We start from the raw sequence: 27,779 nt of genomic DNA on the forward strand, positions 1-27,779 counted from the left end.
TTTCTTTTGGACCGATTTAGACTGTATGTTTCTTGTATGTCTCAGACCGGTCTAGGAATGTGAGACCTAATTTATATTCTTTATCTTTAAAAATATTTTTTTACAACATCCACAAAGATCCTATGATCTTCATTGTCTATTTCAAAATTGGAAGATAATTATGACACACCTGATAAAGACTCGGATTTAATATGAATTAAAATGATAAGGATATGGCAGAAATGTTTTCATTTCATTAATAAAAGCAAATGCAATGCAAAAAGTAGGGAATGTTCTAGAAATAAGAAGGGTAAATTTTACACAGATTGTCTTTTGATATAAAAGCTTTACCTATATGAAGCAACTCTATCTTTTTTTTTTTTTTTTGCATTCTTGACTTTGTATGTATACATATGTTCTTACTACCTTATCCTCTTTTTTGACAGAATAATTGCTATTTTTTTCATAGAAAAAATAGAAATGATCAAATATGTTGTAATTGGTGCTGAAAATTGGCAGAAAAAAAAGTAACTGTCTAGTCTGTTATAGTTAACTGGCACAAAACCGACTAAATCAAAACATATCTGATTGAACAATTTTATAAGGAGTATTATGGGTAATAACACACAAAAGTATTTTTAATTTTCTAACACATGAGACTGGACATTCTATTTTTTAATTAATAAATTATTGTTGTTAAACTTTTTTAAAATTAGCTCCCCTTTATATTGGTGTTTTTTTTGTGGGGGAAGGGGGGATATGCTATATATTTAATTTTGTCTGTAAAGGACCTTTATCTAATGATGACGACTAAGCGCCTTTCAACACAAGTTTTAATATTATATTAGAGTATGTGTAACATAAAATTAAATTACAGTTGAAAAATGTAAAAAAGGGGAGAAAAATCCTGGATTTTTAACAAAAAATTCCTTACAAATATTTTTGAAGTAAAATATTGAAAACAACAAGGCTCAAAAGTTTCCTTTACCGTAGTAGTGAATATTCATGACAATTCAATTCATCCTCAATGACAATTTATTTTCACTATAATTAATTAATTTGTTTTGAAAATTTTTGCTCAGAAATCTCTTCGTTTCTTATATATTTTGTATTTATTAATTATAATATTTTTTATGTATGAAAATCAATAATAAAACATTCACATTTTTTTCAAAAATTTCATAGTATACCTATATTGTTAAATTAGTAATTTTTTTTAATTTGGTAAAGAAAACCTCCATTTTTTTTAACATGCTCCCTTTTGCCAGTTTATTTTGTAGTATCATATAGGTCATTATATATTAAACTGTCCAATATCTGGCATTTTTTAATCAACTACCTAAGAATTCAATAAAATAAAAAAATAAAAAATCGTGATGTTTGGTGTACTATAATTATAATGGTACCAAAGTATTGTCACAATGAAAACGGAGCTATATTAAATTGGCAATTGAACTGTAGCTTGCAACATCATACGTCATGAAAATATATTCCCACTGATGTTGAAATAACGACCCCAACTTCCCCCACACCTTTTAAAAATAATCAATGTATATATAAAATGACAATCGTCTTTTATAAAACTCGTCATTAAGTGTTTGAGCTAGCTTTCACAATATTTTTGTTACATATTTTTAATCGAATAAGTTTTGCAATAACAATACTAATTTTAGTACCGGTTTAAAGCGGTGAAATTAAAAATTACTTTAAACAATGATTTATCACGTCACAGCATATATTATGATTATGATATTATGACTATTCCAATTAGGATCTACTCACATTATATCGGAATAGAACGATGAACTCAGCTTTACTTATCTTACTTGTTATAAAATAATAGTTAATATAAACAAATATAAGCCTTATAATTACATCTTTCGAGGTAAAAATAACTTCAAAACAATAAGTTCATTCTTTGAAGAAAACTCATTTTAGCTTGTATTTGGGTTGATACGTCATATACAAGTATGTTGTTTTTGACCGAAGTACAAAAAGATGTAAAAAAGGCCTGAGAAATATATCATAATATAATTTCTTGCGCCTTACTTATAACGAATTTTTTTTCATTTTTAAACATCTTTATGCACAATGCGATTTTCTTATCAAATAAAATACCTTTAAAAACCATTACTTAAAACAAATATATTAATACTATTGTATGTATGTCTTTAACGAAATTCTGTAAAAGCTTCAATTAAAGAATAATATATGCATGGAAATGATAATTTTAATTAAAAATGCCTACTGCATGGGGTCTTAAAAAAAACATTAGACAGATTAATATTAAAAATGAGATTCTATTACAAAATCTAATACATGTATATAGCATAAACAATGGTCCAATTACATTCTTCAAAAACTTTTAAGAAAGTTAGCTATATTGATAATTGATCTATGATTGGAGTTATTTATAGTGATTTTAATTTCCCTCTCTCCCTAGTTATCGGATGTAAAGATACTAAAGAAAGATATCAATTGAGGAAAAAATCACAGGAATTCAGCTAGGTTTAAAAATGTTTTACAGCTTTTTTCTCCTTGCACTCTACAAAAGTCCTATTCCCAGTTATTTTTGATCAAAGGTATGAGAATTGGCGAACCTAACTGAGATACATGTTTTTTGTTTTCTATTTCCTTAAAGTATCTTTAGCCAGATGGAGTTAGGGCAATGAGGTAGAAGTAAACATTAAAGTATTCAAATTACTATATCTTTTCTAAGAAATATCTATGAAGTCAATATATATACTTTCTTTTTACAAAAAGCAATAAAAAAAGTTTTATAAATCAGAAAAGTTTTATTTTTGTTTCACAATAATATAACTAATTTAAAGTTTTGTTTTACTCAGTTTTGAAAATCATCTCAGATAGGTGATATTGTCCATACGTCCATACACTATACTTCTGTTTTTCAATACCCAATGATTTTTTTATTTCTCTTTAAATAACTTTTAGTTGAGAGGTTTTAGAGGGATAGTCATTTTATTTAAAGTTTAATTAACAAAATATCTGAATATATAGTTGTGGATGACTAGTTGACTATCTAATTATTTATTGGTGATTCGAAAAAGGTCTTCAAATGTTGGTTTTTCCAGAATAAATTCGGCTCCAAATACTCGATTTGAAAAAACCACCCCAATTTAGAATCCTTGCATAATATCAGATCTGCTGCTATCAATGTTCAAATAATTTTTCAAATTTCAAAATATGAAAATCAATTTAAAAAATCGTTCTTTGTATTAGACTGTATAGGAAGGAATAATCAAAGTATTTATGATTTGCTTTTACCAAAAAATGCTTTTTTTTTTTAAATTTACGTTCATTGCAATTTAACAAATATTCTCATCCCTTGCTAATGGCGTAAGTTCTTGTTGGATACGAAATGGAATTAATGATCCACAACGACCTAATTCCTGCCTATGTCCTTGCGAGATACAGAGTTGGATTTCTGTGTATGCTCTTTCTCTCAAAACTGATTGCAGCTAATTTAATGGATCTTCCCCTAAACATTTTTCAAATTGTTAGGGTTCATTTTGGGGTTCTTTATTTATTATATACAAAAAAGGTTTATAATGTAGGTCATAATCACTTTTAGTATGTAATTTTATTTGTTTATTCTAAGGATTGTTCACAACCCTCCAGTTTTCTTATCTCTAAGTTGCAATTGTCGATATTTCTTGTTACGGCCGATTTGAAGCCATCATATGATTTTTTTTGCTACGTACATTTTGTTGAATGGAATTCAATAGAATGGAATCGAAATGCAGTCGAAAAACTACAGAATATGGAATTTTTATAAAATCAGAACTCCCGATTGCACCATGTTTAGTTCTCTAAAGGACATTTTATTAGTAACTTACTACATATACGTACATATATAAGATTTTATTATAATACTAGTACACAAGAAGGACTATACTACATTCCCCAAAATCATATAATATGCAGTTGATGATAATAAGTGTCTTAAATCAGTCGTACTATAAATCTCGCTCCTGCTTTATCATTGCACTCTAAAAAAATCTGTATGTACATATATATGTAAACGTGCATAGTGATAAATGGATACAAACCAAATAGCAAATACATTTTCATTAATAAATTATGCAAAGAGTTTTATAATCAAAATGAGATTAGTGTAATGCCTTTTACTGAATAATTTATAGTTGTATACAAAACCAAATTTTTATTTTCTGACATGGCATTGATGTTCTTTTGACAATTTATGTGTATACCTTTAAAAATAATACAAGACATTGTATACAGTGTACGTATAAAGTTAAAACGTCAAAACTGATGTGAAAATAAATTTAATTTTGAGATGTTTCAAATATAAGCAAGAGTGACAAGAGACACAACTTCACTGTGTAGATGATACACCTTAAAAATATTTAGAATGAATATCTTTCTGTGTTATGTTACTAATGGGACTAAATATGATATATGTATGTACTAAACCCACTTTGGACTGTACCGTTTTTGGGTAAATAATTTGATTCCCTGCATAAAGACCTTTTCTGCGAAGGAAAATCAAAATACATACTTTAATAATGTTTTATACCTCTTTGCCCGTTTTTGGTCTGGTACAAGTATCTTAGCTTGTGAAAAAATTGTATTTTGAATCAAAATTGGTCATTTTTAGGCCTTTTGTACTTCTTGTCCTGTTCTTTTTTTTTGGGATTAATATTTTTTCCCCTGCAAAAATACCTTTTCTGCTGAAAGCAAGAAACAAACTGACTTTGGCAAAGTTTGAGGCCTCTCAGGCCATTTTCGGCTTAGTACAGGCATTTTTATAGGCGAAAAAATTGTATTTTTTTGTGAAAATTGGGCATTTTTAGGCCTCTTGTAGCTCTTGTTTTGTCCTATAGTTGGGTTAATTAACCCCCCCCCCTCCCCCATGCACAGTACGGTGGATAATTTTGTTAAATGTTCGAAATATGAGATTTTTAGGGTCTCAAAAGGGTTCTTTTAGAATAGATAGATATAATTGGCTAACTTTGAACTTTTTTGAAACATATAAAGAGATAACTCAATGCCCCTAAAGTAAGGACCACATATTTGAAACATTTAAAAATAAGCTCCACCCTAATTTTCAAGTGTATGTATCACTGTAATTATTAAAAGGATATAATGGAAGCACTTCATTATTGAACTTTATTAAAACAATAGCTTAATTTTAAATTTTCAATACCTATGATGGTAAAAAAAAAAAGAAGATAATTAAGTATTTTTTTGTTGATGGTTCTAAGGTTAATTAAAGTACTTTGATAATTATTCACAATATAGCATTAATCATTTTCAGGAGCACTAAAGACACGCAAGGAAAAGGGAAAGTTCCATAAATATCAAAATCCCTTTAAAAAAATAATAATAATTTTAATAGAGTCTGTATATATTATCATATTAAGTTTAATTTTATTTTGAAAAAAATATTCCATGTGGGTTTCTTTTGCTGTAATTTATGAAGTAAAAAAGTGGGCTTCTTTCATAGTGAAATGAAAGAAAAATCATAATTTAAGCATGTTATATTATTTGTATCCATATATGTAGGTGCTAACTAAGGCTGTCCCATTTTTGGGATTTTTATCGTTCCAAATAGTATATGTTTGATGAAAAATGTAAAACGCAACTCATGAACTATGTTTTAGACAACAGTAAGGGGAAAATGTTATTTCAAAAACAGTTAAAAGTGTACAAGAGACCAATTTTGATAAACTAAATTAACTGTAACAGGCCAAAAATGACCAAAGAGCTCTCAAACTTTGCTAAAAGTAACCTTTCGATTGTCCTGAGTAAAAAAGTATTTGTGCAGGGGGGAAAAATATTAACCCAATAACAAGACAAAAAAAAAAAAAGGTAAAAAAGGCCTGAAAATGACCAATTTTGACAAAAAAAAGTAAAATTTTTTCACAAACTAAATTACCTTAGCTTTCAAACTTGGTCAAAGTCAGTTTTTTGATTGTTTAATTTTTTAAGCATTTCTAAAAGTGACCGTTTACAGATAGTATATCTACATACTGCTTGTTTGGAGAGCGCGATGAGATAGCAGGCTGAGACTTATGGTACTACTGATTTAAGTCTAATACCTATTAGCATCATATCTATAATTTTAGGGTGAGAACATGAACAACTGTCATTTAGAGAGATGAGTACTTTATATTCTCTAAATTTGTTCATGATTATTTCATTCTAAAAACAGAGAAAATCTAAGAATAAAATATCCACCTGTGTCTGTGTTCACGAAAGATGGGAAATAACAATGAGGATTTGTTTGGCAAATATAACGAATGAAGATCCTTTTTGAACTCAGAGTATAATTAAAGATTGACATGTGAGTAATTCCATTATAAGCCCTTGCTTGGGATTTGGGTTTACTTCTTATAGCTGCTTGTAGATAGTCTAATAATTAATACACGATGCCAGCTAGTCTGCCCTCCTTTGAAACCTTATTTTTTTTTCTAAACCTAAATTTATTTACGTAAAATATACATTATCAAATAAAAGCAATACCTAAATCATCCAACAATACTCTAACTAATAAAAATGTTTGTAGGATAACTATTTACAAATTATAATGAAATCAAAAAGTTTAATATACAAATTTCACAACTCTATTTCTTTCTACATATTTAACCCGTATCCTATTCTCATCAAAACTCTGCATCATTGATATTAATCTCTTGACCATCATCTCCATTCCTTCAGGAATTGCCTTTTTATTAGTCCTTGCTGCGTACATGACTGACAGTATTTTTGTATTCAAAGTTTTGATTTTTTCTGAGTGACTTGAGGCCGTTGACACTAGCCAATCACCCTTCGTAATTCTGCAGTTCCATTTTTTCTGTACTATCTCCTTCACTCTGTTAATTAATTGCCGCACAGATTTACATAGGAAGAAGAGGTGTTCTGAATTTCAATCTCCAAGGCACAGAAAGTGTGTAGTATGTATTTTCCCATTGCTGATTTTCCATACATTATTCAAATCGTCAGGGTTATCATATGTTAATTATTGATTTCTTTATTCTTTATAGTTGTATTAAACGAATTAATAATCTTTCAAAAGTATTCATAGAGTTCTCTCTTAAAAAAATAACTGTACCGCGTATACTGCTCATTTTTTTGTCCATTATCATATAAACTTTTTTTAAAAAGCGTTTTGTAATGCTAAAAAAGGTACATACTTTCCAAAAAAATCATTTCTTTAGTTTCATTGAAGTAAGTATAAAATATTTTATATACCCAGAGGAACATTTTTGGAAAAAGTCCGCCAACATATCAAATATACACAAATTTTTAAAAGCCAGTATAATATATATATTAGGATGTACCACAATGACAAAAGTTCTAATTTGGTAACGCTGGATATTTTTATTTTATTTCTCTAAACAAGAAAATAACCATCAAACGTCCAAAGAAATGGTCCTTCATGTACTCATTTTGATTTGAAAATTTGTTAAATGTCGAAAAAAAAGGAAATTTTTATTTTATTAAGAAATAAAATAAAAACGTATACATTGAAACAATATTTCTCTATTTCAGTTTTTGTAGTCCAAAATTATAAATTGATAAATTAGGATGTCATAAATGGAATCGGTAAGTGAACAACAAAAGTATAGTTAATATTAATATATTATTCACTTGGTATAGAAAAACAAGATTTGAGTAGTCAAAATGAAGAGAAACGTCTAAATAAATGCGCGTTATACGCGATACCAAAAGATAATATTTATTTATATATTGATATTGAAACATAAATACTCATCCTTTGAGGAAAGTTAGAGAAATATTGTTTCAAAATATATGTTTCATCTATAATACTTAATAAAATAAAAATCCTTTAACTGGATTCAAATCGATAATTTTAAAGAAACTACATCAAAATTTTCACCTTTTTCGACATTTTACAGATTTTCAAATCAAATGCGTCCATAAAGGACTTTTTTTTGGACGTTTAATATTTATTTTCTTGTTTGGATGAATAAAATGTATAATAAAAAATTTGTCATTTCGGTACAGTCTCATATATATAGAATAATCATATGCAAGTCATAACGTAAGACATAGTAAAAAAAATGCATTTTTCTCTATTCATTACATCAATTCATTTTTGCAAAAGGATGTGAGTATTGTTTCTAAGCATTGTATGTTAAACTGACATTAATTAATGATCTTTGCATGTAGGGGGGTTATGTCTTTCTAACTTTTTCATTTTAAATTATATGAGTTTAATGTTCAATTAGTTTTATATATTTTGTTTCAAATATGTTTCATTAAATTAAGAGTTGTATTACTTATCATCTGTGGGAGTTAGGGCTGAAATATAAGTTTTGAAGATTTAAACTATATATATAAATAAAGGATCAAATCTTGCCTTGGACTCAAAAGCTAAGACATTCTTGGACTTAAGTCCAAATTTTGACAAATATTCTCGCAATCACTTAAATTTTTCATGGGTTAATTAGTACTCTTCAATGTACACCTTATAAGGAATGTCAGAAAAAGTAACAATGAATCAATTTTTAGTATTTATGGGTGACCTCCATGATTATTTTTGTATGTAACTAATTTATACCGAACGCAAGGAATTTGTGGATTCGAACTGGAATTGATAAAAATATTTAAGGATTTGGACTTGAGACTCCACTTAAGGCTCGATACTTTAAAAAAAAAACCGGGACTCATAGAGCGACTATTGGACTATTGAACAACGCGCTTTGGAGAAATTAGTGTCTTGAACACAATGTGGGAAGGTTGCATTTTCAATCACTTTAACAAAAGGTAATATACATTATATATATATACTTCAAAGACAATTAGAGTCATTGTAATACTATAATGTTTACTGATACTTAACCGCTGAAACTCCATTTGACCAATTGAAGGAACATTAAAAAAGTACTTTGGACTTGCAGTATATGATCCTAATCCAACTCTTGGTAGTAAGTTAATAAAATAGATATGATAACAAACATTCCCTTAGACCCCTCCTCCTGATTAAGAATACAAATGTAATCCACACTCCAATTTAGAAAAATCGTTCTAGCTTGCTTTTGTTTTGACAGGCCAAATACCTAAGTAGGTATTCAGTTTATTTATTTATTATTTCAATTTTCAATCTCTAATTTGTATACAAATCTTTCCACATAATAGTCATTTAGAAATGGTATATATTTTTTTAGATATTTCAAATTATGATTTGTAAATAGTGTATTATCTCATTTAAATGATAGGCACCACGGTCTCTTGTTCAACAATTTGCGTCATTATAAGACTTCTTCAATGAATAACTTAATATTAACTACATAACATACAAAATTATACTTAAAACAAAGAAACAATAAATATAAATCGTAAAAAGATTTCTAAAATCTGTTCATAATTTGTTATAATCACCAGTTTTTTTACTTAATTCCGTTCCAGCTCACTTTGACAAATGCAAAAAATCAATTACTTTTCGTAATCAGATGTTAAAACATTGATATTTACTATAGTTTTCAATAAAAAAAACATTATTTAAGAGATTGAAATGATAAATTTGATAACTACAAAACGTCTGCACGTTCAAGGATAAGTAATTTTGAAAATGAGGAAGTTCAATTTTATCCCAAGTTTTGTTATGACCACAAATCGTGGGAGTATTTTGGTAGAAAAAAAATAATCAACCGCAATGCAACACTTGATAAATTTGTGGAAAAGAATAGAAAAAATTATTAACCAATTTGACGAAGCAAGCATTTATATGAAAAAGTTTTTTTTTGTGTAGGGAGGGAGGGTCTGGCTGTAAATTCTTTTTTTTTCACAGAGAGTGCTAAGAATTAGTTTTTGCTTAAAAAAATTAGAGCTAAAATGAATTTTGATTTTAACACCTCTTAGTTTAAATCACAGTGTCAAAAGAGGCTATAATTATGTATCATCTATATGCATCTACATACCTCATGTTAAATATAACATCTCTTTTGTTCCCATTTGTACTTGCTACTAATCATATAGGATATTAATGAGAGATTTATTAATATTTTTGTATGTAAATATAATCATTTTTAAAAGAAATGTTATGAACAATGTATTTTTATTTAACCTTTTCAGCACGATAGGGAAATTAGCCTCCCTCCAATTTATGAGTCTATAAATTTTTTTATAATAATTCAAAAATGTTTTATTTTACTTTAAAAAGACCATTTATATCTCTTTTTTCATTTCTTTTGTCATATTGATCTTTTAAAAATAAATATGTTATTCAAACTGATTTTAGTTTTGGTAATTTTTGACAATTTGTACGATCAAGTTAAATTATTTATTCCTAATTAGACAGTTTTTACTAATTTAGAAGTTAGAAGTTATATAACATTTTTTATTTTGCATTATGTTTATTTAATCTTCTGTGAAAATTTCAAGTTTTTTAAAGCAGATAAATTATAATTCACGAACAATAAAATGATTTAAAAAAATCAAAAACCCTACTTCATTAAAATTTCTTGCTTTGTTTAAAATATATGCACCAATTTCCATTTTCTTTGCCTTGATTGTATAGAAACAATACTGTAGTGTTACGACCACTGCATGCTGGTTTAGTTTACTATTTGATGTGAGGAAATATAAATATTCCATTTCGAATGGCCTTTTTCTAAATTATTTCCTAATTCTGGGACTAATGTATCATATATTAGCTGTAGTACTTTGCATTTATATAAGAGGTGCGATGTGGCTTTCTTTCATCCTTGCAAAAGTAACAAGGTGTATCATTACTTAAAAAGCTGACACTTCCAGGTTACTAGTAATTGCACGGTAACTACGACATTATTCAGAAGGAGTTAATAATGGATTCTGAAAACTCATACATGTTTGCACCACATTGTTAAAAAGATACGACTTAAACTTTTGAAATTAATTTCTGAGATCAATTTTATACATTAAAAATTGAAAAACCCCATTATTCATAATTAAAGACAGGACTTTTCAAGCTTCATTCTGCTATATGTAAATATTTGAGTTTACTACAATTTCACATTCTCCTAAAGATAATTGCAACATATAGCCTTAATATATTTTTTTTTAATTATGTGATCCGTGCAATTTTCTGCAGAAAATTTCTGAAATCTTTCTATGAGCATCTTCCATTTTAATCATCAATGCGGCTCAGTCGACCTCGATGACAGGCTCCAGGAATTTTTTGATCGCCCTATAGTTGTTGATAACCATCTCCTTAACTCCTCGACATAGTTTTTTCAAAGAGGCAGTAATAGGGTGGCGAATGTGGTAGGCATTAAACTTACCGTGCGGTGACACATTGTGAAGTACAAGAGATTTAGCTCTGAGCTGTATGGGAGCCATGACTTCTTGGGCCAGGAGGGGAGAGTTTTCTGGAGGACGTTTTGCGGTAGATTCACAGTATGAGTAAGTGCTCCATCCTGCTGGAACAGTATATTCCCTTCAGGTAAGTTTTCAACAATCCAAGGAATAAGATCTTGCAAAAGGATTCAGCAAGGCGTTGCACGAACTTTTTTGGATCGGCTTTGATCCCTATTTTGATGTCCTTAGAGTCGATCTTGGGCTTGCAACTGTCTCCAGCTTTTTTTCAAGACTGTCACCGGAATCAACACCCTCTTTGATCTTGCAATTCCTGATAATGTCAATCCTGCGTCGGATAAAGGGATTACCTTTTCAGAATTGTCTCTCTCACTGTCCATTTTAATGTCACAAGCTTTACTTTGCTTATACACAAAGTTTAAGCTTTCAACTGATGTCTCAATTTTTATTTTAAATCACAAAATCTACCCCTTTAAGCGCTAACGAGAGTATTGTAATTATTTTGTTAGACCCAATGTTATATGTAGTAGTCAAAATTTACATTTAAAATGCGATAAAACATTACAAAATTCCTTTATTTCCATGCTTATAATATATCAACACACATACATGTGCTTTAAATCCTAGAAATCTTCAAATTAGGAAATGTCTTCTTCAGGGTATTTATTTATTTATACATATATATATAAACTAAGAGGCTTTACCTAAAAAGTTGACGTAATTAAAAAAAGTTTTTGCTAAGTATGTATAAAATATTTTTATGTACATACATAAATTCCCTATTATGTTTCCTTTGTATCAAGAGCTTCTCCTATTCAAACCCAAGATGTTTCTTTGAATATACATTATATTCCATTTACGTATTATATATACCCAGTTGTCTTCTGCATTTCCCAAACAGTTTAGGCTTATCTCTTTTTTCAAAACAAATTTAATTTGATTGTAGAAATATATTGTGCGTCAACTTGAAACTATTTGGAATAAAGATCGAGAAAACAAGAAAATCCTAATTGATATTTATATTTCTAAAAAACATACGACCTAATATTTCGGACTCATTCAAGTCAATCAAATATTTATTATGTCTTTTGACAATTTCTTTTTCTTGTAATAATGCTGATCTTAGAGGATTATTTCTAAAGTATTAGAATAATATTGTTAACAAATTTGATAAATGTACAACCTAGAACCATGAAAGAGGATCCATGAATTGACCTCAGAGAAGCCATAAAATCAAATAATTGACTTTTTACTTCACTCCTTACTTAAATATAATTGAAAAAACACTCATATATGTTCTCAATTATAATTATTAGTCGAATATTTTCAGTGCCTGATTATACTTGAATATTTACAAAAAGTGTTGAAGGGCCCAGACCTGTGTTTGTCCTTCAATCACAAACAAACCCATGAATGGATTTTCCTGAAATTTTTCATGTAGGTTCTTAAGGTTCCAGAAACTTTTCTGGTGACAATTTTTTTTTATCTTCAAGGGTATGGTTTCATTTAAAAATCATTTCTTAGTACTTCACAAGTACAACCTGAGGGCAAGGGTGTATTTTGGATATTAAAAGGGTTTTTGATACTCAGGGAAGAGGCCCTCATGGACCTGTAGCTCATATAGACAATCTTTAGGGGAGGGTATATTCCAACATATTAGAAGGGGTTCTTATTGCTTAGAAATGCGGCGGGGATGCAGTTAAAATTGTCTTGAGGCCTAGTATTTCACCTATACAACCTGACGGTCTTTTTGGATATTAGGAGGGTTCCTTGGTGCTGAGAGAAGGGGCGACGGAGAAATTTAACTGGTCTTGGTCCCAGAAGTTCACCTGCACATCCTGTGGGCTGGGGTATATTATATAATATTAGAATGGTTCCTTGGCGCCCAGAAACGTGGCAGTGGTAGAGTTTCAACTGTATTTTGGCCCAGCACTTCAGCTATACAACCTCAGAATATTTTGAGATATTAAGGGGGTTTCTTGATGCTCAGTGAAGTGGCTGCAAGACCATAAGTTCGGCGTCTTACCTAAAACAATGCAATCACTTCCTCATGTGTGAAATAAAAGTGCCTATATAACCCATATATATTAGTATACTCATACCAATATAACCAAAATCTGAATAATGCTTAAAATTTTACAGTCTTCTTTTTTTGTTTTATATTAAGCAAAAGAGTTTTTAATTAATTGTAATTTCTTAATGGTCCGGAAACTTTGAGCAAACCTACTCTATTATTTTTGTAACTATGAAGTTTGTTTAAAAGTATTATCCAGATAATCAAATCAAATTATTGTAGAATAATTTACAAATGCTTAATAATAAGTTTCTTAAAACGGCGATTTTCCACACGACCAGTATTCCCACAACAAGCTTTCCAACGGCGAACTTTTCTATAACCGGCAGGAATATGTTTATCATCAATTCTACTTTGAGCCCAACATTGACATACACTTATAACTTGTCCACCAAATCAATGTGTTACACTCCATCTCGAATAAGGAAACGCCCTCATGGTTACTTTATACATCGATGTTCTCTCTTTAAGAATCAAATAATACTGGTAGCAGGCTCGCAAAACAAACACTGCACTGATTTGAAATAACAGAAAACTTCATACACGAGTAAATTCTAGGAAATTTTAACTTTAATCTGCCTATTATGCATTAATGCATTAAAACCAATAAATATAATTTAAAGATTTCTGAATGAAAGTTTTTAATATAGCTAATATGGATGTAAGTAAAAGACGTCTTTATGCCAATTAAAAGTCTGCGTGAATATGATCAAATTAGGTAGGAATACATTTTAAGCATAGTTTCTATTATCTTTCATTTCATAGTATACAATCTTCAACCATTGAAATAAAATTTATATTATTAAAATTACCATAATAAAAAAGTATTTTAAATACATTTAATCTAATTTGGTCAAAATTTGTGAATAACTCAACCTAAAGTCTGGAATAAGGCATACTCTAATTTTGAAAAGAAAGGAAAAAGAAGATTGATTTGGGAAAAGTCAATATTTTAAATATGGAAGATATTTTTAGAAACTGAAAATTTATAAAAGATACGTTAGAAAAAGTATAAAATATGATGGTATGTTATATTGTCAAATTAAGAGGATTAATTGAGTATGGCATTGATTTAATTGTATTGAGAATTGACGTGTTCATATGATTAGAATAAGGGTTAATGGGTCTTTTTAAAAGTTAATTGACGTTAGAAGTAACTTAATAAATGAACATTGAATACATGTAGTACACGGTTTCACAGTCATATAATGATGTTTTTAGAAAGAAAAGTGTTAAGCAATTGATCATAATGCAAGAAATGTCTTTCTAAGAATCTTTTAAATATTATGTGTCAGTGATAAATAATATATGCCAGTATGTAAAAATAAAAACAACCGAAAATGAACGTGATAATGCTGAAAATTAGAATAATGCACCGGAGGAAAGCAGTTTAGTTGTCATGACGTTTTATGAGATCAGCTGCTCGCAGCCGTAAGAAGAAGGAAATAAACACAAATCCTACTTTGTATATATCAATAATTTAGGCAGGAATTATACCGATGTCGATCTTCAATTCTACTCTGGGTTCAACAAAGACTCACTTTACTCTTCGCTTTTCATACACGCAGTAGCTACTGCTTTAAAATTAGATTTTATATTAAAAATTAAAAAATAATGATAACAGCTAATTTTTTTTTCTTCAGATTACAACTAGAACAAGCTGCGCTCGCTTTCTATGGAATATTTTATACACCTATATACAGTGATATAAATCAAGGTGAGTTTTTTAGCTTGGCTGTTTTTTTGGCATTGGTAATCTGAAGAAGGAATTTTAATTTCCTTAGCAGTTGTCATTATTATTTCATTGCTATGTAGTGAACCTTCTTTAATAAATAGATTCTATTATGTTCAAAACCTGATTGAAAATTCGTCTGTGCTCACTAAGGGCAGAGTGTAACCCTGAGGCTTTGTTGTGGTGTTATAATTGTAAGTTCTTGTTGGACTCAAAGTAAAATAAGGGATCAACATCGGAGTAATTCAAGCAAATATCCTTATTTATTTAAAGGCACATAACTATTTATGTTAGCTAACTTGTTATACTTAACAATAAAAATTGAAAAAGAATAAAATAAAATTAGGTTAAATGTAATAGTATTTTACAAAAAGTTGTTATAAGTTGTAAAAGTTGGTAAAAAAGTTTTTTTTTTTTTGACAAGGCAGTATTTAGATATTTAGTAGTAATCCATCGTTAGTATTGTTGTTAATACTTTTATTTTTACATACATATGTAATTCATAAGAAGAAGTTGTACTAAGTAATTAACATTAATCTTTTATTTAGGGAAAACTAACGTTATAAAGATTTTAATTAAAAAGTCATCAAGAGCAAATTTAGAATGGGAACCGTTTATGAAGGCACATTAGACTGGCTCTTAAATTTGTTTTTGGAAATATTGACTCAAACAAAGTCCTAAAATGGTCATTTTGTTAGAAAAATGAAGAGATATAATGTTCAAATTTAGAATTTGCAAAGGGACCTTAAAATATATTACTTTCATGTTTTTTGAAAAAAAATAAAATTTCTATGTAAAGAAAATAACCAAATAAGGGTTTTTTATTATGAACTATCTATTATTATACAAACCTTATAATGTCTAAAATACAGTTCGACCAACTTATTAATTTAAATTTCTTGCACACTCGTGACCAGTTTCCTGCATAAACTGTGGGCTGAGCTGTATTTTGGAATCGTTGTTAGAGTTTAACTGCATTGTGGCGAGCAATTTACATTTATAATCAGAGGGCAAAAGTATATTTTGTTATATTATAAGGGTCTATGATACTCAAGGAAGCCCCTTCGTATAAATTCAACTTAAAGTGGGGATCAGCAGCTCACTTGAATAACCCCTGGGCCCGACGTTATTATTGCTCATTAGAATGGGTCTTTCATCATAGATCACTATATATAGTGCACCCGTTGAATTGTTGTCATATATACAGACAAACAAAAGTTACTGTATTACTAAGATAAATATTTGAGATTAATAAACAGTCTTTCAAAAGTTATTATATAAAACTCTGATAAAACGATTATTTTTTATGTTAAATGATGAATAAGCGCATTTTTTTTGTTCATAATGCAACCCATAATTATTTTTTTAAATATATTTTTTAAGTGAAAAAGTGCATTTATCCGAAAATTATGAATTTTATATAACTCAAGTGCGATGCAAAATCTCAAACCATTGATCAATATTTAAATCAAAAGTAACATCCCTCAACATTTAAAAAAAAGAAATAAATTTAAGAGCCTGCCTAATATGGTATATACATATACCTATGTGACTTTTTGAATATAGATGAAGTTCATCTTAAAAAAATGATGTCAAACGTTCAATTAACTACTATCGTGCCAAAAAAATATATATTTATAAAATTCAACTTTCGTAATTAGTATAAAATAGTAAAAAAAACACAGTTAATTATTTCAAATACGAATTTGATACTTTCTAAATGTAAAAAGGTGGAATAAAAGGAAAAAAAAATATTTAAGATATTTTTCTTAAATCCTTTTTCATTGGAATGTCAATATGTGGGCGTCACTATTTAGTATTTATAATGAGATTCCTGTTAGTTATTACCTTTGAGAAAGAAATGCATAGAAACGACAAGGATATGTCTTTTGGCTATTGGACATAGTAAGGCTGTAGTAGACTAAAATTTTCAGTCTGTAGCAATGAACATCAGCTTTGGCAAAGGTAGTAGCATAAACACAATAACACATTGAAATCAGGGTGCCAGAACATATGAATTTTTACTAAGATTAGAGCTGGTCAAGAGTTGGTGACGTAACGCAAAAGTCAATTTTAATTAAATTTTTTTAATGTTATTTTTTAATTTTAAAGTAGAAAAAACAGCACGAGACAAGTTTTAAGTACTGTATTAAGAGCCAGTACACCTTTCTTCATAGCAGTGGAAGCACTCTCTAATAGTAAAATAAGGTCTGCAATAATGGTGATAACAACCGGGAGTGTCGTCTCTTATCGTGAAGAGAAGAATGGAGAGACTTGACTTCAAAGAAATTGTGAAGGTATTAAACCCAAAAACAATATTAAAAAACTACTTAACAGATTCCCATCAAAAAGGGTCAAGATACGGATTGACCACCTCTTCTTTATTTACGAATAAATAAAAAACAAATGCTTAGGTCTAGAATGTGCTCTTTTTGTAAAGAAAAAATAGAGACCTCATTCTATTTGTTTTATTTTGCTCAAAAGTGGCTCCAGTTGTTAAAATGGTGGACTGTATCATCCGTGAAAAGTATGGCCAAGAACCCAGCGCTTTAGATTGACTCGTAGCAACGTCTTTGAAGTACAAACAGAGCCTGAAGATTCAATATATTATCTCTAAAGTCCAGGGTATAATATATGGGGTCAAAAATAAAATGTTGCTTATTGCACCAAGGCTGGAAGAGCATAAAATTTACTCATTGAAGATTCAGTCGGAGATTATAGGAAAATGGTGAGCCCTGTATAAAGCTTAGCGACAGACCTGGGAATCTTCTATACTAGAGGGACTCGGGATGGCTTGTTCCTCTGGTATTAATTATCATAAGAGAACAAGATTCCCGCGCTGTGACGTCAGAAAACAGAAGGGAAAACGGAAGGAAAGGAAAAAAAAGAGAGAAAATAGAATGTTACATTCTTTTATCTGTGATAAATTTTATAATAATATCATAATTTCCATAAAATTTGTGGGTTTTACCATTGAATTTACATAAACTACAATATAAAATGTGTATATTTCAAAAAATGTTTTTATTGTATATCTAAATCTGTAAAATATAACTTTATTTATCAAAAAAAAAAAAAAAAAAAAAAAAAAAAAAAAGAGCCGATTCAGTACATAGTACTTCCATAAGACAAAAATTTTTTTTTTGAGATAGTTATAATTAAATTCCTTCTTTAATTTCACAACTATTCTATAAGAAGAAAATCATTCTTCAGTTAGTCGGAAAAAAAGAAAATAAGTAAGGAAAAAAAAACAAAAAACTGGTCCATTAAAATCTTAACACTTTGAATTTTAAGCTTCAACAATATATAATTTATTAACTAACTATCGAATTTCAATAAAATAACTACATGTATGTGTGAGCTCCCTTAATCACTAATGTAGTCGGCCTTAGCAGCAATGATGGCTTCTAGGTTGCGGTAGAAGGGCTGGCCCGCGTTGCGATTGTAATTCTCTGTCATGTCATCCCAGTGCTGGTTGACAGTGTCTTTGTGGGACTTGTTGTTTCGATGACAGACACTGCAGGCCTCCCCTCGAAAACCATCCAAAAGTTGTAGTTGAAGGGATTGGCATCAGGGCTGTAGGGGGGAGTATCAAAACAGTGTTCAAAATAACTCAAAAGACAGACTCATTCAAAAGAGTTTTACAACGAAGGAGATTTTTTTTTTGCATCGTCCTCATAGACTTGCGGAAATTGGCATGCAATATATTCTTTATCTCCTCTGGGTCCAGTTTGGCCTTTTTGACAGAGCCCTTCTTCTTCTTAAACATTTGGACTTGTGGACGACGTTTTCGGTGGTGCTGGAGACACCCAACTGTTTGGAGTGCACAAATAGAAATTCGTCGATCAAATTCAATAGTTTTTTTTTTCAACTTGTACTTAAGCTAGAAAGCTCAGGTTTATTTTGATTTGAAAGGAAATTGCTTATACTTGAATATATCGAAATATGAATTAATTTTAATAACTCAACCTTCATCAATTATTGAATTAACAAGTTTGTGCAAATTCAATGGACCACCCAGTAATAGAAAAATTGCATAGAAACTCCGATCCAAGAACGAATTAAACCGTTACTGTATATTATTTTAACTTTTTATTACACCCTCAGAGTCCTTTAGAGTTCAATACTATTTCCCGATTTGCAATATTCGATTATAAATGTAAGAAAAACAAACAATAGTGATGTCATATTTTTTGTCAGATTGAAATGGAACAGGGGATGAAATATGTTTTGCTTCTCGACATCAATTAGCACACTGAGGTACTTCCCTATTATATATTGTATTTTCCTTACAGCTGTTCTCATTAGCTTTCATATGGTGAGTCTTGTATGATTTAAAGGCAATAGGTCTATGCATTATTAACTTAAAATTGATATTACATGTGATTTAGATTTTAAATCTAATTTATATCAATAGGGGACTTTGTTTAAAATTGATGTCCTTTTATGTTTAGTTATTGATATGATTATCAATAACTAAACATATAAATATCAATAACTATTCCCTAAATAATAATTTGTTAAATGGGTATTTCCCGTTCTGACGGTGGAGGTTGAGAGTGCATAAAAAGCTAGTGATAATGATGTTTTCGTAAGTCCGCTTTAAAACCGATAACATGGGCAAGACCAAATTCAAGTACCCTAATAAGGACCAATTCAATTATATTTCAATTCCTTAAGACAATCAATACATGATGGTTTTAATTCTATTTTCTCCTTGATTTCATAACTATTATTTCTTAAAAAAGTTAAATATTTGTCAAATGATATGTTTTCTCAACATTTTGCACATATGGCCGCCTCTATATATTATTTATTTCTTAATGGCTATTTCTATTAGTATTTTTGTCCAATTTGTTTATTTAATAATTTATACAAGCAAATTAATTTAATTAATAACATGGGTGTTTTGGAAATAAAGAAGATGAAAGGACTATATTTGAGCGTTAGTATAAGCATATTCAAAAAAGTATATCTACATATATACAATGTCATAAATACTTAAATGTAGTTAAATGGAACAATGGAGGATGTGCTTTTGACAATTTTTTAAGCTATATATCATACATTTATATATGTAAATTTAACCTTTTTTGAGATTTATAAATATTTTGTACAAAATGAAACTTCTGAAACCAGTTAATTGAATGTCTGCAAAAACATTCTAAAAAAAAATGGAGTAGAATAGTTATGAAATGAAAGATAAAATTGAATTAAAACCATCTTGTAATCAATTTCTTAAGAAATTTGAATACTTATTTCTTTATCTATTAATGATATATTAGCCAAAAAGATAAAATATATAGGCCGATGATTTGGAAAAGTCGTTGACGTCATCAAAAAAGAAGAAATAGTTGACCAAAATTTTTGAATTTTATTGGTAAGATGTGTTAAAAACATAGATGGCGCTTCATTTTTAAAATTTTTGTTTAATAATGTTTATTGTAATAATTTTAATTTCTTATAATAATTATTTTAATTTAGAGATGCCAATTGGTTAATAAAGTATTTTTAAACAGATTATTTAATGAAGTATATTAATATTTTATTCCAATTTTTAAATATAATTCTATTTAGCCTTTAAAAATACTAATGATGGATTTGATAAATTATTTCGACTATATTTCAATTCAAGAATCAATAACTCATGATTCATAAATTGAATGAGATTCGTGAGTATGCTTCGAACGTTGCTCCTTTGAATTATCTCACTTTCACGTTTTCCAAATGATATGCCTGCATAACATTTTTAAATAGTTTTAACTAGTGTGGATATGTGTTTTTGATTCAAGAGATGAATCAAAAACATATGATCATCAATAGATAGAAAGGTCTAATTAATTTTTGTACATCCGAATTTTTTTTAGAACGTCTTTACTAATACTATAAAATTGTTGGGAGAATGTTTTAAATTGTTTTGGGAAATAACTTTTTCCTATCTTTCTATTACGCAGTATCATCACTATATATTTTATGTCAGTAAAAAAATGAATTTGTATCAGTCCCATATTTTTGACGTTCTGTCCAGTTCCCGTCTAACTCTTATGGAAGGTTGAATTGAACGCAAAAGCCGCCTCATACAAATTGACTTTTCAAAATAACTTCATCTTTAATAAATATTGGCCATCTAGGACCCAATGCTTATAAGAATAATACATACTTTAATAAGCTTTAATTAAGAGTCATGACAAACTATTCCCAGGGATGAAATATGTTTTACTAAACTGATTTATTTGGTACGTTTTTTAAAGAACAAAAACAGGGACGGTATTAGACAGGACAGGACCGATTTTACAAATCAATTTTTAAGCTTAGGTACTCGTACTTTACTACTTTATTTGTGAAAATACTGCCTTCACAAGGGTACTTTAATTTTTTTGACGTTTTTAAAGGACCATTAACAGGAACAGGATAAATTTTAATTACCATATTAACCACCTTACTTTTTTTTTTGACCAACTAAGGCTATTTTTCGATTAGTAGGATATTTATGAAATTGAAGAAGCAATTAAATTAAAATTCATCGTGTATTAATTGCATTAATGAATAAAAATACGAGGGTCGTTTGAAAAGTCCGTGCAGAGTTCAAAAGATGGCACTAATGGCGCGTATCGATATTCTGTTTAGTTATTAGCATCTCTTGGAAGAACACACACCAACTTTCAGGCACACCTGTCTATTTCTTTCTGTTTGGTATTCGTTTGAATCGAGAAATCGCCCGGAAAGATTATGGTGACTGTCTTTTGGATTCGCAATGACTATCTGGAAAATGATAAAACTGTTACATGTGCATATTATTCATCGTTGTGGGACCGTTTGAAAACCGATCTGTAAGAAAAAGACCCACGATTGGCCCATAAATCAGTCCTTTTCCATCACGTCAATGCACCAGATCACACCTCAGCAGTTGGGGTCGCAAAATTAATAGAAATAGGGATCCAACTCGAAATGTCCACAGGTCTAGTAATCCATATCCATATCATGGATTTCATTAATGATTTCTGGAATAATAACCTCAATAGGGCGTCCAGAACGTTTAGCGTCACATATACCCATATGCCCACTCCAAAAATTTGGAAACCACTTTTAAACTGTTCAAATCAAGGCGCAGAGTCCCCATAATGTTTATCAAGCTTATTTTTAGTTTCCTGAGGCATTTTGCCTTTCATAAAACAATTTTTAATCAACACACAAAATTATTTTTTGTCCATTTTTTGAAAATCACACTACTTCCTCCATTCAAACGGATACCAAAAAATAATTAAATATTCCGATCTGGTTGAAAGTTGGTGTGTGTTCTTCTAAGAGATGCTACTAACTAAAAATAACCCCGATAAGCGCCAGTAGTGTTATCTCTCGGACTTTTCAAACAACCTTCGTATTTTTATTCCTAAAGTCAATCAATTCACGATAGTTTTAATTTAATTCCTTCTTTAATTTCCTAATTATCATACTAATATTAGTGTTGGGCCTGCGTCTGAAAATCCTAGACCAATTGAGACCTGTAGGATTTTTAGTCCACCAAACTAATTCGTTCCTTTAAATAAGTTTTGTCTGGACTGGTCTCAAAGAAATGTTCAGTCTTGATCGGTATCATTTAAAATTTTGTCAACACTGATTGTATTGATGATGTCATATGTGTTTCAAAATTGTGATCCTCAGAAGAATCACGTCATATAATGTTAAATGTGTTGTATAAATCATATTTGTACAACTCAAAGATCAAATACAGTAGAAAATTGGTCCATAGATTGGGAAAAAATCTATCGCTCCGTGATTTGAGAATAATTATATTATAGTCTACCCTCTGGACCTGAAATATTGGTTCAAATGAGTCTAGAAAAAATGCCTTCAGTCTAAATGGAAAAAAAAATCGGTCTTGTACCAAGTTTCAACACTAATATTTATGTAAATTTATCTTTGTAATTTGATACACCTTAATTATTAATGTTCAGTAGCAAATGAAGGTGATGAAGCACATTTATGGTAGATATACTCGCTGTATAATGTACATATCAAGAAATTTCTAACCATATTTGAATGGAATTTTTTTACTCCCAAGAGAGCCATCATATAAATATTATATTTAAGTATTCATAGATGGCTACATATTAACAGAATTATTTGTGACTTTATTATTTACGGAGCACTTTTTTCACTTGGTTGCTTTTTCTTTAAAATACATAGTTGCAATAGGCTCTAGTGTTGGGTTTCGGTCTGGAAATCCTAAACCGGTCTGAGACAATTGTGCTTTTTAGTGGGCCGAATTAATTTGGTCCTTTAAATAAGTTCTGCCTGGACCGGTCTCAAATAAAAATTATGTCTGAATCCTACGCATTTCCAACTCGGTCTACGCTGATCATATACAGGTCCAGGAAGCAAAACATGGACTCTCCATTCTCTTAGCCTTCACGACCTCTGTCTTCGTGCATTAGGAAATCCCAAATCGCTCTTTGAAGGGCCACCGGATGGTCCTACGAGTCCCAGAGAAGTCGTTGACGAGAGGATTTGTCGATTTGGTATGGTATTCCTTGATGTTCTTCCCCAAGCTTGACAGGAACTCCGAGTTCTTCTTTAAATTGTGCCCTTCACTTCCAGGAAATATCTTCCCTATAATTCTTCATCTTGGCCACCTTTAAAACCATACTCTTGAAGCAATTCACAATGTCCATAATCCTCGCCCCCTCAGCTTCAGCATCTAGGATATTTGAGATGCGCTGCCTATGGGCTTCTGACTTACTCATGATGACTAGATGACGAAATGTTTACTATAGTTTGTTCATGCTAAAAGAATGGCAAAACCAGAATGAGAGAAAATAATCACTAAACCTTCAAATGTTAATTAGAAAATTAACATTAGTTTGTACTCTATTATAATTCATGTCAATTTAAATGGCTGATATAAAACCACAATGTTTCAAATGGGAAAATCTAACCTCTCCATAAAGACCTAATAATTAGGGATGATAATTTCGTAGAGAATGAGGAGAAGACGGAGGCAATACTTATGATACTACTGAATGAAGAACTTTCATGAATATCAGCTGCCTGTTATATGATTTTTGGTCGAGAAAATGTATTACTGCTATAAAGAGGAAAAACATCACCATTTATTGTACAACATTTCTGGGAAAATATTTTTTAATTAAATTTTTGCGTATACATTATTTTTATATCACATTTCACAAATTTTTTTTAAATGTAGGTGACAACGGTCTATTATATAATAAACAGAAAAGGAAACAGAATGATAGTATCAACAAATGGGAGTGTACGTAAAAAGCTGATCTGTTCATCTTATTTTTTCATTTAAACTTCATAGAAATATACACATAAGTGACATGGGTTTTAACTGCTTTAAACATATAAATCAATTGGCTGTGATGTGAAAAGCCTTTAAGTGTATGGCCTTAAACTTTAAATGAGGAGAAATCATGAAACAGTTCAAAGCCTTAAAATTGAGACCTACAAATAATGTTCCTTGATATAATGGTGTTGTAAAAAATCAACAGCTTCAAAAACAAAAATTATTTTTTCGATTATTTGTTTTTTATCCAAGCCCACTTTTATGTGGATATGTCAGAAATTTACATTGCACTCAAAAATAAAATGAAATATTTTTTTTGCTAATAACTTTTCTTAATATGAATCAAGAAAAATTCCATGTTTTGTAGAATATTTAATGCACATAACTAGTTAGTTATATAAAGTGCATTATTCTATTTTTCATGTACAACATATACACATAGTAAAAATGTCAAACATGCATAAATATTAAGCACACTCATAAGAATAATGATATCTCTTTATTCTCAAAACATAATCAACTCGTATATTACCATTAAATTACAATTTTCTTTTTTTAAAGATGAGTTTAAATTATGGGATGACAAATATCATTTTGAAAATATGTTCTTATACGTTACCTTTCATCAACTCGACTATCAATCACCAATGTCCCTCCAAAACTTTCCTGCCTTTCCAATTCGATGATGATATCGTTATGAGCTGTTGGTGTTGCTCTTTTTGTTTCTGTTTTCTTATGAACATAATTGAACAATTCAATGGAGTCCACGTTTGTGTCATTATCCGTATCCATGTCCGTAAAACTTCTACTTAATAATCTGTGATACGACATACCCTAAAGATAAGAAACAAAACTTTTATAAGTCGTTTTCTTAAAGTTTGTCTACGGTTAGCAATTTTTGGGCTGTAAAAAACATTAAAAATATAGAGTTTACAGGGAAATAATCTTTAACAAAAATCGGGAGAAAAAGAAATGGCAAATTTAATTTGTAGAAATCATATTATATGTGTACAGATCAATAGCTTATACAGGGTTGATCTTATGGTATCTTTTGGTACACATTCCATTTATTTCCATTTTACCGGAATAAAATTTAAACGAGAGTTTTTGTAAGGAAATTTATTTTACAAAGTCATACTCGAGCTTGGTTCACTCCTTCTTGATGGAAGCATCTAGAGACTCGACACTCCCGTGAGGAGTAGCAACCACCCTCTCCTCCAGACTGCTTAGATATATAAGTCCAAGGGGTTTGTTTCTGGAGAGGAGGGTGGCCATATGTTGAGAGTTAAGAATATTGTTTCTATGGAAGGCCTGGGTCTCAGCGACGTGATGACACAGAGCTCCATCTTGAGTGAAAAAAAAGTAGTACCCAAACTTGTTACTAGCCTAAAGTAACACTTTCTTATCTAGACGTTTGATGTAATCACCAGCATTTAACCGCTCCTTCCTCTCCGAAAAAATGGCAGGACAGACTCCACAATCCCCTATACCATGATTCCGGCTGGTTTTTTTGTTCTGAAGACATGTCTCTCTGTAGGAGATCACGCATCTGTTGCCTTTTTGTTGTTGTACAGACATAGGATAAAAACCAAACTTGCTTATTTTTGTTTCAGCTGTCGTTTGGTTGCATAGTGAAAAGTGGATAAACGCTCATGCTATTTTTGGCTCCCTACTTTGTATGTATAATTTTGAAAATTTTCATTTAAATAAATAGTTCGCTCAAAAAGTTATTAACCGTTGACTATTTCATTACCTGATCCTTCATATTTTGGTTAAAAACCCCTAAATAATAGGAAAAAGTATTACTTTCAAGCAAGAAGGTATTTTCTTACACACTTTTGGTTATGTAAATGTATAAGTGTAATAATTTGCTGTATGTATATTGTGAGAATGATTTATTTAGTTGGCAAAAACCATATTTTTATATTGTGGTTTTGTATTTTTTTCGGTTACATACATGTTTTTGTAAAAAGAGTAGTATTTACTATTGTTTAAACTCGGCCTGAGACCGTATTTGTATTTGGTTGGGGTTTTCGTGATTTTTTCTAAACTATTGACATACATTTTTCAAAGCGATGTTTATTCCGTGGACTGAAATTAAAATCGTATACTAAAATATTTCATTTAATGTAAAAAATGACGTGGGACTGGATCAAGACTGATTTTTGTGTAGATTGGTCCAGACCGAATGATTTAAACCTATAACGGTCACCAACCGGTATAGGATTTCCAGACCAGAACCCGATATTTTTACTGCACTATGGTCTTTTGTACTGTACCACATCGGTTAATAAGTCCTGGGCCTAGATAGAAAAACAACACTTTTTTTGCCAAAATTCATTTTTATTAATCAATAAAATCTCCTTTTTGAACAATTCAATCATTTCTCTAGCTTTTCGATACAACGGGTGTAGAATGATTTATCCAAACCTTCAAAATATGCTTCATATTAGACAATCACTTCATCATCTGAGCCAAAATCTCTTTCCACGGAGCATATTTTGAGTTCTGAGTTCAGCCAGTAGTTGCTGGGAGCTAGATCTGGAGATTACGGTGGGTACAGTAGCAATTCGACCAATTTTGCAGCTGTTTTTATTGACTTGTGACACGGTGCATTTTTTGGTGAAAAATCACCTTTTTCTTCTTCAAATAAGGTCTTTTCTGGGTAATTTCGGCCTTCAAACGATCCAACAATAAATATAATAGTCGTTGTTGATTGTTTTTCCATGTTTCATGTAGTCAATGAATAAAATTCCATCCAAATCCTAAAATACAGAGGCCATGACCTTCCCAGCCGATATTTGAGTCTTTGGACGGGTTTCTCCGACTGCACACCACTCAGCAGATGACCGTTTTGATTCTGGAGTGAAGTGGTGAATCCATGTTTCATCCATTGTGATGTACCAACGCAAAAACTCCTTCTTATTTTGCGTGAACATCTCCAAACAGCTCCTTGAATCATCTGCTCGTTGTTGTTCTTGCTCTGGTGTGAGCAAATGCGGCACACATTTGGAAAACAGTTTTTTCATACCTAAATGTTCGTGTATGATGGTGTAAACATTACCTTTTGATAACTTCAGAGTATCAGCTATCTCTTGCAACTTTTCTTTGCGATTGCCATGATGATTTTCAGGGTTCTTTCAATGTTTTCCGGAATAACCACTTCATTTGGTCGACCAGAGCGTTCAGTATCATCGGTGTCTGTACGACCACATTTGAAATCGGCAAACCATCGTTTGATTGTTTTTTTTCGATTTGTTAGAGTCCAGATAACATTTTTCAAGCCAAGCTTGGGCTTGACTGGTGTTTTTTTCCCATCAAAAAGCAATGATAAATCAACACACCAAATTGCCATGAATCTATCTTTTTTAAGAATCACAAAA

The 27,779-nt window shown here is 30.1% G+C and overlaps 1 protein-coding gene across 2 annotated transcripts in view; it reads right to left on the reverse strand.

The window, feature by feature from the left end:
* The window catches only part of LOC121113734 (follistatin-related protein 1), a 260,114-nt gene that overhangs the window by 33,221 nt on the left and 199,114 nt on the right, over positions 1 to 27,779 (reverse strand). For both annotated transcript variants that reach the window (XM_040707586.2, XM_071886824.1), the window contains exon 5: positions 25,016 to 25,230. In XM_040707586.2, coding sequence (XP_040563520.2) covers positions 25,016 to 25,230 — 215 coding nt within the window. The remainder of the gene's footprint in view (positions 1 to 25,015; positions 25,231 to 27,779) is intronic.

This window comes from Lepeophtheirus salmonis, chromosome 2 (assembly GCF_016086655.4).
Source record: "Lepeophtheirus salmonis chromosome 2, UVic_Lsal_1.4, whole genome shotgun sequence".
NCBI lineage: Eukaryota > Metazoa > Arthropoda > Copepoda > Siphonostomatoida > Caligidae > Lepeophtheirus > Lepeophtheirus salmonis.